This window comes from Carlito syrichta, unplaced genomic scaffold (assembly GCF_000164805.1).
Source record: "Carlito syrichta isolate Samal-C Ts95f unplaced genomic scaffold, Tarsius_syrichta-2.0.1 Scaffold307254, whole genome shotgun sequence".
NCBI lineage: Eukaryota > Metazoa > Chordata > Mammalia > Primates > Tarsiidae > Carlito > Carlito syrichta.
The window spans coordinates 221,879-233,481 of NW_007251350.1; the positions used below are offsets into that span (position 1 = coordinate 221,879).

The 11,603-nt window shown below is 45.1% G+C and overlaps 1 protein-coding gene across 2 annotated transcripts in view; it reads left to right on the forward strand.

Moving 5' to 3' along the window:
• The window catches only part of HEPACAM2 (HEPACAM family member 2), a 37,695-nt gene extending 32,488 nt beyond the window's left edge, over positions 1 to 5,207 (forward strand). The window contains exons 5-9 of one of the 2 annotated variants that reach the window (XM_008064264.1): positions 724 to 849; positions 943 to 967; positions 1,060 to 1,097; positions 2,209 to 2,282; positions 5,097 to 5,207. In XM_008064264.1, the coding sequence (XP_008062455.1) occupies positions 724 to 849; positions 943 to 967; positions 1,060 to 1,097; positions 2,209 to 2,282; positions 5,097 to 5,207 (374 nt within the window). The remainder of the gene's footprint in view (positions 1 to 723; positions 850 to 942; positions 968 to 1,059; positions 1,098 to 2,208; positions 2,283 to 5,096) is intronic. The other variant, XM_021715656.1, reaches the window with a different exon arrangement.
• Positions 5,208 to 11,603: the final 6,396 nt, after the last annotated feature.

The window sequence follows — 11,603 nt, forward strand, 5'->3', positions numbered from 1 at the left end:
GCTGATTTTTTGATTTATTGTAGAGATGAGGTCTTTGCTGCCCAGGCGGGTCTCGAACCCGCGGGCTCAGGTAATCCACTCATCTCAGTCTCCCAAAGGCGCGGGATTACAGGCTGAGTCACCGAGCCCGGTTGTGTATTTATTCTTACATGTTTAAACTTCAGTCACCTACAAAGTGTTCTCTATTTGATGCAATACAGCTATCGAAACACTTTTTCAATTGCTCAAAACAGTTTTTGAACTCATCCATTTTGATGCCTTTCAGTGCTTCTGCCATTTTTTGTTTCACCTCTTCCACATCTGCAAAACATTTCCCTTTGAGGACTTTTTTTCATTCAGGGAAACAAAAAAAAGTCCTTCAGGGTGAGATCAAGTGAATAAGGAGGGTGGGGCAGAGGGGTCATGCCATCTTTGGTCAAAGACTGTTGAACACTCAGCTTGGTGTGGGCAGATGTGCTTGTAAGTCACCCATCATGTAATGGGCACACAAGTGGAATCTCCAAAAGAATTCACTGAAGCTGAACACAGCCTCTCATAACAATGTTGGCTGGTACACTGATGTCAATGGGTTCCTAGAACACTAGGAAAAAACCTAGAACCGGTTTTTTGGGGTCCCGCTTGTATAAGTTTTTTTCAATAGTGTCTCATTTACGATAAAATCTAACAAGGCAAATTATATATTGTGGTAACTTATCACTAAAACATATGTGTCATTTTCTTTAGGACTTGAGAAATTTGCACAGAGAGGGAAGTCACTGTCTCCCTTAGCAAGCATAACTGGAATATCACTATTTTTTATTATATCCATGTGTCTTCTCTTCCTATGGAGAAAATATCAACCCTGCAAAGGTAGGTTAAAATTAGAAAAAAAAATTTTAAGTTTTATATACAGATGCATATCAAAAAAATACCTTACTGTGCTTCTTTCTTTCTTGATTTTAGTTATAAAACAGAACCTGGAAGGCAGGTAATATATCTGTTTCTATGAAAATGGTTTATTTCCTTGAGTGCTTTTTCCTCAGTTATCATCTAACAGAAATCCCTATTTTGTCTTCCCAGGCCACAAACAGAATATCGGAAAACTCAAACATTTTCAGGTAATGGCCAGAGTGGAGAGGGCTGTTATCGATGTTCACGTGTATTAATTACTGTTATTAATTATCATGCACAGTATATCATTAATATAATAGCATTATAACATAAACTAAAATTAAATAGCACCGACAGTCCCTTCCCTCCAAGCAGTGCCTCTCTCTACACTGCTGCACCTGGTGCAGGCATATGCGGGTCACCGAGTCTGTAAGATCAACCCGGAAGGCACTCCTGGCTCCATTCCCAGGGAGAGAACCAGGGATCAGGGAGCTCAAGTCATTGCCAGTTGCTGAGTCCTCGTTTTGTTAATTCCTAGGGTAGGTTCAGTGCTGATGGCTCCAGCCCAAAAAAGAGGAAGGCAACCGGCAGGGCCTGTGGGCTCCTGTTCCCGCTTTCCCCCTTGTGAGCCCTCACTGCCTGCGCTGGGCCACCCAAGGGAACAGTGGAGCTTCAGCTCAGCCGTGGAGTCCCAGAGACAGGGCTCAGCTCCATACATGCCGCTTTCCCATTTACCTTGGGAAGATTCATTTTCTTGGCTTCAACTTCCTCGTCCATATAATAGAGACACCACCCCCCACCAACAGGGTTGCTGTGAGAATTAGTGAAAGGGTGTGGGAGGAGTGCCTGGTACGATGCCCAGGCGAGTGTGGGTCTTCCTTCCCTGCAGGAGGGCAGAACGTCAGAGCTGGGAGGGTCCGGAGGTCACACTGTTCTGTAGATGATGGTTTTGGTGATGCTGTGGTCTTCTGCATGTGTAGGAAGCCACAGCTGTGTGCTGATTCTTCTCTGTTCTGGTGGTTTCTGTAAGCTCTAGCAAGGCACAATGGACACTGCAGGTGGTGTGACCTCCAGGTCTCTGGTAACAGAGTCACAAGGCCAAGCTTTGCCCCCATGCATGCATTTAAATACATATGTACTGCTCCTGCACCCAACTTTAAGAAGATTGATTTCTACCATGCTGAATGCAGTCTGCCTACAGGGTTAGGAAATGTGGAACCAATTTCAAACACATGCCACGCAGAGCAGACAGTAAGAAAAGTGCTACACAGGTTTTAAAACACAGCAGCAGCAGGTCAAGGCACCTGGTTTATAAGCGGAATTTGTTTTATGTTTCAGGTCACGAAGATGCTCAAGATGACTTCGGAATATATGAATTTGTTGCTTTCCCAGATGCTTCTGGTGTGCCCAGGGTTGGTTTCCTAGTGGCTGACTAGCCCAGAAGCAGAGTTCTGCCTCCCCAGAGGTGTAAGCAGCACTCAGGGCACGCCCGGGTGGTGCGGTGGGCCCCGTCACTGCTCGGGGCAGGCTGACTTACTCAGCAGCCAGGGAATGCTGCCAGAGTGGGCAGCGAAAGCCCCTGATCAGCCTAAGTAGAGCCAGAGGGTGAGAGAGTCCCACTGGTCCAGACACACTGCTCACCTGGTCAGGAGACTGAGTAAGTAGCGGGCAGGGGCTGGCTCCAAACCCTCGGCATCACCCTGGGTGATGGCGCCCATCACGTCACTGAATGCTCTGTTCTTCAGTTTCTCCTCCGTTCCCCTCATGTCTCTTGATGACTTTGCAAGGCCATCGCGCCTGCCCTTGGAGGGGCCTCATGCTCTGCAGAGGCATCGCCACGCAGACCACAGCATGCAGGGGATGCCTTCACTATCCCCCAGGGTGCCGGAGACGCAGGGCCTTCCGGACAGCAGAGGCAGCTCTTCAGTCTATCCTAGGGGGTCTTCTTGTTTAGCGACATGCAGAACACTCCCCTGAGCTCGCTGGCACATGGCACTCTTGAAGGTTTGAGGACCAACCTTTCCTACTTCCTTATGCTCCTGTGACAGTCGCTTGGGAAGGTACCATGCATGGGTCCTTGCACCTGGGCTCTCATCCCCCTCTTTTTAAAGAACGATTTACCATAGAGAGTGAATACTTCACTTGCTCAGAGCAGTCGGTCTGAGTGTTGATTTCCTCCAGCACGTTTCTGGCCACAGATTTTATTTCAGAAACACTACATAAGTCGTGGAGCGGGCTGACCGACCTCAGTGGAAAGTGCTGCCCTGCCAGCCCTGCCCCACCCTGTGTAGCAACAAGCAGGTCAACTTTGTCCCCGCTCCCACAATCCAAAAGACAACAACGTGTGTGTTGGGTCAGTCCTTGCCAGCAGTTTTGGCCAGGCAGACACTGCTCCCAGGGGTGACTGAGCAGCCACAACCTACAGCTTTGAAGTGAGGAGTTTCTTTCCTTAAGACAATGCACCCATTTTATTCCCACGAACTCACTGGGAAAGAGTGAGGTGTAGGTAAGAAGCTTTTGCTCAGCCTTGTGGTTCTTTACTTTGGAGGTTTATTGGGAGGGCCTCCTCAAAACGTTGCCATCCTCAGGACCGGAGACAGAGGAGTACTGCTTTGATCAGACCCCTGCCTGCTTCTGCTGTAAACACAGTCTTGTTCTGGAAACTGCATACATCTTGGAAGCTAGAAACACCCGAGGAATCTGCTGAGGGTCTCGTTGGCCATACCAGGTGCTTTGGAGAAGAAGTGAGAAATCAGGGCCAATGACCAGAGAAGGAGGACGAGGACACAAGGACAAGAAGATGACAGCATGGCAGTAGTGCGGGAAGAGCAGCAACCAAATGCAAAGATCCTGAAAAGGAAAAATAATAATAAAACTAAGATCTCAAAATTGAAGTTAGAAGAAAAATCATAAATTTACTTTTTGAGTGCTTGTAATCCCAGCTACTTGGGAGGCCAAAATAGGTGGATCACTTGAGCCCAGGGGTTCAAGATCAGCCTGGACAGCACAGTGAGACCCCATCTAAAGGAAAGGAAGGGAGGGAAGGAGGAAGGGAGGAGGTAAGAAGGGAGGAAGGGAGAGAAGGAGAGAGGGAGAGAAAAGAATCTCTTGGCTTGTCTCTCCTGGCATGCATGGATGGACTACTTTTCTCTCTACTCACTCTGCATCCACTGTCTATCACCTCTTCCTAGAGATGTACAGAAGGTATTTGCATGAAACAAGCAAGCTTATTTGTAGCAGCTCTAATTTAGGTGAGGTGAGTGAATTGGTGGTCATCTGTAGATCGATTTCACCACAGCCCCTGACCACTGGCACCATACCAAAGAAAGTCAAGAGTCGATCTCAAGGACAAACTATAAACCGGATTGCCTCAACACAAAAATGACAGGACAAGTCACATGTACCAGGGCGTCCCACGGGAGTTTTAACAAGCAGAATGCCAACAGGCGGCTCCTAGAAAATGGTAAAGCCGAGAGGTTCCCATGAAACCTGGCAGGTCAAATGGGGTGAGAACATCTCCCTCAAGGGCAGAGTCCTCCTGGTGGAGCTGTGTCATATGGAGGACTGGAGGGCAGAGGATGATAGAAACAGAAGCATTTGGGAGTGAGGAGAGCCTGCTCAGGCTGAGCCACTGGAAGGCAATTCTAGCAGAAAGAAGGAAGCTGAGAGATACAAGGACAGGAGTTGGTGAAACGCGAATACCAAGTTCAATACAAGACTCTGTCTTCCCCACTCACCCACGCTGCTTCCTAGGGACTTGAGTTACTCAACTCAAGCCACAGTGTCTTCCTGGAGTCCGTGTTTCCTGGTGCTGCCCGTTCATTGGCCAGGTGATGAGGGATCTTGACTGAACATTGTTCTGAGCCACGTCAGAAGGGTCACGAGTTATACAGAAAAGAACAACAGACACTCTTGGACTCCAGATTGTCCTAATCTCTTTTCTGTGACTGTTTCTTCTTTCTCTTATGTTTCCTGTACGATGCTGTCAGTTTTATTCTTAAATGAAGGAAAAAAACCCATAACTTTGTCAGGCAATTCCTCTTCTGACCTTATAGCCATGTGACTGCTCAAACTCCCATAAGGCAAATGCAGGGAACTGTAGCAGGGAGGACAGGAACATTCTAGAATGCTCTAGTTATCACTACTGCCAGTCTTCAACTGTGCAGCATAATGAAAAACTATTTACCAGTCTATGTTAATTTTTCTAATGTGTTACATTTTTCTAGGTGCCGAGCAGGTCTGTTCCAGCCTCTGCTGGTGTCTCAGGGCAGGACGTGCACAGCACTATTTACGAGGTGATCAGACACATCCCTGCCCAGCAGGACCTTCCCGAGTAAGTAGAGTGTGTGCTTGACAGGATGGGGGCGGCTGGGCATCACCTGGCTCTCCCAAGTCATCAAAGGCTCAGAAGAAAACTGCTAAAGCAGGAAAGTATGGCTGCTGTGCATTTGCACATGATTCCCTCCCTGAAAATAATGTTGAGAAAGAAAGCAGCAAAGGTACAAATGCCTTCTGGGCTGTGTACTTGGGGTGGCGGCCGTGACACAGAGCTCTGGGGTCAGCCAACTGCTACACATCTTTCCCCGCCACACTGCTTACCCTAGAAACCAACATCTGCTGAAAGGAACGTTCAGGCCATGCTCAAGTCACTTGGTTATCTTAATAATTTCTGCTGGCAAGGGTAGTTTTAGGGCTGTGACACTCTGTCAAAAAAGTAGAATGCGGGAGAAGCCAACAGAAGGGCCTCAGCACAGGCAGCATCAAATGCCCAACCTCTCAGGATCCCAAGCGTCCACCCCAAGTGAGTGGAGCCACAGTGGGGGACTAGTCTGTCCCCAGAAGACAGAGTCTGTGTGGAGGCCACAGCCAGGAGTCCCCTGCCTGGTGACACTCACGGCTGCTGCTGAGTAGTCTCCCTACTTTCCCTGCCTTGGAGAAACTAAGCCTGCAGTCTTCTGAAATGATAAAGTGAGCTTGGAGCTTTTGTGAGTTGTGGCTGCCTGCAGGCATAACTGCCACAAATCATCTTCCATCATTTATTTATTTGTCATTTGTTGACTTTGAGAAGAACATCAGTAACCACACACAGAAACTTCCCCTCTGGCAAGAGAAAGAGTTTCAGCAAAACAATTCATGCACACCTCTGGGTAAATGCCAAAATAACAGCTAAGAGTGAGCAAGCGTGGAAAATTATTTTATGGGGAGCAGGTCCTGTCATAGGGGCCACGCAGTCATTTAAGGGCCCAGCAGCCCAACCACCTGGAGTCAGGTGACTTCAGAACAGACCCCAAGGAGGTGGGGACTTCTGGACTGCAAAATAAAATTAGTTTGAAACACTGTCTCATTAATCTAGTGGCACATATGAGTGGAATACTATTCCATGATAGTTTAAAAATAAAAACTCTAAAATTATACCTAATTCTCTTTATTTCCTGTTATAGAATATTAGGAGAAGTTTTTCTTTGTTAAGTATGAGGGCATCAAAAGAATTTTGAAATTATATCTGCTTTTCGAGATTTAATCTAATTAAAATTTTTTCCTTTTTAGATTTATTGATTTTTCTATCTATTCTTTATTCTAAATATGTATTTTTCACACATATTTTGGAATGTAAACAAACCAAAGGAAGACTTGGGATTCACCTTTTGAGTTCCTAAAAGATGAATGAAATAAATTTCAGGTCAAAATGGTGACTGTGGCAGCTTTAAAGTCAGAGCACAAAATAGAGAGGCGGGGTGGTTCTACATGCCTAGAAACTAATGCCCTTTTTAAAAAAAATCTCTCTCTAAAGCTAGATGTCTTCTAGACATAGGCAAAATCTCTCAACTTTCTTAAGAATATACAGGTGTGTGTCAGAAATACACCTTGAAAGTTGGTCAAGCGGAAGTTTGTCTTCCAGGTCTTCATTCTTTTCTCTGAGCATGTCTTTGTCTTTCAGTTGCCGTCTCTCCCTGCTCTTCCTCCTCTGACTTCTTCTTTTTTGGCATCTGCCCTTCTCTCTTTTTCTGTAAGACTGCTCCCCTTCCACTAACATCCTTTTAAAAATTTGGGTCTGGGCATGGTGGCTCACACCTGTAATCTCAGCACTTTGGGAGACCCAGGCAGGAGGATTGATTGAGGCCAAGAGTTCAAGACCTGCCTGGACAACATAGCAAGATCTCATCTCTACAAAAAGGCAAAACATTAGCCGGGCATGGTGGCACATGCCTGTAGTACCAACTACTTGGGAGACTGAGGTAGAAGGAACACCTGAGCCCAAGAGGTCAGGACTGGGGTGAACCATGATTGTACCACTGCACTCTAGCCTGGGAAGCAGAATGAGACTCCGGCTTAAAAAAAGTTTCCTCCTCTATTTGTCTGCCAACTTATCCAAATGAGAGGGCAACACTAAAAAATATTGTCTTTGAATCCAAATATACATTATTTTAAATTTTTATAATGAACAAGTAGAATTTTGTTTTTCCATCAGAAACTGTTTTGCACTTATTTTATTTTGTTTTATTTTTGTTTGTTTGTTTGAGTTGGAGTCTCACTCTGTCGCCCAGATTGGAGCGCAGTGGCCGCTCCCGGCCACTGCAGCCTCAAAATGCTGGGCTCTGGCGATCCTTCCGCCTCAGCCTTCCAAGTAGCTGGAGCTACAGGCGCGCACTACCATGCCCGGTTAATTTTTTGATTTATATTGTAGAGATGAGGTCTCGCCAAGTTGCCCAGGTGAGTCTCAAACCCGCAGGTTCAGGCAATCCACTGACCTCAGTCTCCCAAAACGCGGGATTACAGACTGAGCCACCGAGCCCGGCTTGCACTTATTTTATTTACAATCACTCCACAGACATTTCCAGTACATTTACTATGTGCAGGGGGAGAGGTTTTAGTCTTTGGTGCTTAGACTGTTCTAACAGCATGATTTTTTGACGACATGTGTCTATTACCAAGTGGACTGGTGTTTAACAAATGGGTGAAGTGGTTTCATACTCCAGCACTCATACCAATTACTTATTATCGGAATATTATTATTAATGCTGACCTCATTAAATATTCTTGGCAGAGTTTGCTTTGAACCCCGGCTGACTGTTAAGATCTTGCAAACAGGGCATTGAAGAAGGTAAACCTGTGGTTTCAGAAGGAAATTATCTACAAAATCCAGTGATCACTTACTCTTAATTTTTATGGTTGACCAATGTAGTTTTCTTGAACTAGCTCAAAATGCTCATATTGTGTGCTGCTGTGGAAAGGTTCTTTTACAGCAGACCTGAACATCTGCAGAACAGTTGACATGTCTTGTTTTTCTCTTCCTCAGGTGAGCTGTCGTGGGTGGGGCAGTGCCTCAGAAGTAGTGCAGGAGTGTTTGAGGGCAGCAGGGACATGTCTACTCGCCTGGAATCCGTGAAGAAAGCAAGACCGACCCTCTCCCAGTCCCTCTCATGTGTGGATTGGAGGCACTGACATAAACTGGACCGCAGTTTCCAGCACACCCACCACGTCCTAGGCCACAGAGGGGCGGGCAGGAACCTGTCTCGGCAGAGAGTCTTCATCGTGCTGATGAGCAGAGAGGACAGGACTCCAGACACTCTTTTATGCCGCCTTTCTCTCAAAAGCCCAATCAATTCAAACCTACATTTTCACTTTTGTCAACACTGACTCTATCTCACCTACAAATGTGGAAGCTTGACGTTTGTAAATTTTCCAGAATTTCATTTTATTAAATTCCCACACTGTTAAGATTGCTGAACTTATTCTCCTTAATTTCATTTTCAAAATCCTATCTTGTTGCTTGTAACACAAAACAATAAGGATGATTGTCACAAAACAAGACTGCATCTTCTCTTTGTCAATAGCCAACAACGTTTTGAGAAGACTTGCAAAATGCTTAAGGAAATGACTTATCAAAGTCTTATTTTTATTTTTTTGTTAAAAGAAAGATGGATTGAAATAAATTATTCCTTTTTGGCCTTTACTCTTTGACTTGTAGAGTAAAAATACTACGTACAAATCAGAAGAAAGGACATCTTAAGAATAGAATTACTTGTGCCGGGCTCGGTGGCTCAGCCTGTAATCCCCCGCCTTTGGGAGGCTGAGGTGAGTGGATTGCCTGAGCCCGCAGGTTCAAGACCCGCCTGGGCAGAGAGACCTCATCTCTACAATAAATCAAAAAATCAGCTGGGCGTGGTAGTGCGCGCCTGTAATTCCGGCTACTCGGAAGGCTGAGGCGGGAGGATCGCCGGAGCCCAGCAGGTAGAGGCTGCGGTGGCCGGGAGCGGCCACTGCACTCCAGTCTGGGCGATGGAGTGAGACGCCAACTCAAAAAAAAAAAAAAAGAATAGAATTACTTTTTCCAATATTTCAAGTGAACCACTGTCTGTGTACTGGCTGCCCACAGTTCACAGAAGCACGTGGTGACGAGGACCATAAGACGTTGTACCCTCTTTTGGGCCTTCTTTCTCTACAACCCTTATATATTTTCCATTGGAAAAGGCAACCAGTTCTACCAGAAACACTTTCATTTGCACTAAGCAAAAAACCAAACAAACACAAATCTAATTACAAAAGGAATTTATGCCCAAAATAAGAATATCTGTGGACTTGGGAAGACTCGCATTAAGACAATTAAAATAAATTGTAGTATCACCCTAGGAAATAACCCGCCTATATTTCCCTAGAATAATACATGCATATTTATTCATGCTATTTCTAATTCCAAAAAGGATTTATGGGGACTCATCTACATGCATCATATAACAAGATAAAAGATACCCACAATTACTGTGTATTAAAAACACAGGATGAAGGAACCCTGAGAAAGAGAAAAAGCAAAATGAGATGAATGACTGATGTGAAAAACACCCTCCACCAGTGGGTATTGCTTCACACCTGAGATCATGGCACTGGCAGGTATTCACCTATGGCAGGGCTCTAAGCAGCATGTCACCTTAATGGGCAGAGCCAAGGGAAAGCTGTCCTCTTCTGGCCTTTCTGGAGCAAGCAGGTCAGCTTTTCAGTGTCTATCCTCCCCGTCCCTTCTCTCTCTTCTCTGTTTCTAGACCCTCCATTCCTGAGCCCAGGGATGTTCTCTGTTGCTCCGTCTCTTTCTTGGAGCACCGACAGCAGCTTCTGTGAGCAACTCTGCATCTCTGTCTTCCCTTCCATAACCCATCCTGAAACACTTTAATCCACAATCTTCAATAGCCCTTTCCAGAAAAGACAATAATACATTCACGACTCTCAAAGTTAACCATACAAAAGCTGACACTGAGATGACGGTGTCTATTCTGAGTTTTAAAATTTTCATTTGGCTGTTTTGTGTATACCTCTAGAGTTTCACACCACAAACCAAAGGGAGTATAAATATATGTTCTTATTTTTTTCAGACTCACGTTTCATGGAGTTATCATGCTCTCACACCTGCATCTGTCACACATGAACATGTGTGTACCCTTTAGCGTGTGGTTTCCCTCACAGTGGCAGAACTGCTACAGGGGGACATTCTATTGTCTAGAATCCAATTAACCTTGGCTGCCGTTGGTGAGTAATGCTGGATGACTCACTGTGTTTCTATAAATGAGATGAAAGTCTCATAAATTAATCAAGGTTCCAAGGGAAGTGATGAACCAAAGCCCAGATGTTCACCCAATTAACAAATTACTCTTTAAAAACCAGCCAAAAGCTCTTTCATCACTAAGCATAATCTTAGCTGGAGTTAGTTTTCAACTTTGTATTACTTCTAATTTGAGTAGAATTCTATTCCTGGTACTTATTATTTTTTAGTTTTTTATTTCTGTGACTTTAGAGGGTATAAGTAATTTTTGGTCACATGGATGCATTGTGTAGTGGTGAAGACATCTGAGCTTTGAATGCACCCTCCAAACCCATATGTGCACATTGTGCCGACAGGTGACTTTTTGTCCCTCTACCCTACCCCCTCAGCCTTCTGGGTCTCCAGCGACCATCACACCCTCTGCAGACCTTTCGTTTAGTTCCCACTTATGAGTGAGATGTGCTCTTGGCTTCCCACTTCTGCATCCCTTCCCTTAGAATGATGGTCTCCAATTCCATTCCAGTTGCTGCAAAAGGCATGACTCCATTCTTGTTGTGGCTGAACAGTATTGCATGGTATTTGCATATGCCACATTTTCACTATCCACCGATGGAGCACTTAGGTTGATTCCACATCTTTGCAGTTGTGGATTGTGCAGCGATGAGTGTGCAGGTGCAGCATCTTGTTTATATAACGACCCCTGGGTAGATCCTAAGCAGTGGAATTGCTGAATCGAATGGCAGGCCTACTTCCAGCTCTTAGAGATGTTTCCATACCGATTTCTATAGAGGCTCTACCAGTGAACACTTCTACTGACAGCACATGTGCATTCCTTTTCACATTCGATGTTTCTTGATTTTTAAATAATGTCCATTCTGACCGTAATAAGGTGGTATCTTACTGAGATTTTGCTTTGCATTTTCCTGATGACTAGTGATGTTGTATATTCTGCTGATAGACTTTTGAGCAAGAAATTAAAACATTTATGACTAATATTAGATTTTCCTTGGTTTTCTGATAGTTGTACTTCTTAAGGCAATTTCAGGTAAACTGTCCAAGTGTACTCAAGATCATGCTTTGTATAAAGTTTTGTCAAAACACAAAAGATAAGCAGGGCTCGGTGGCTCAGCCTGTAATCCCAGCACTTTGAGAGGCTGAGGTGAGTGGATTGCCTGAGCCCATGGGTTCGAGACCTGCCTGG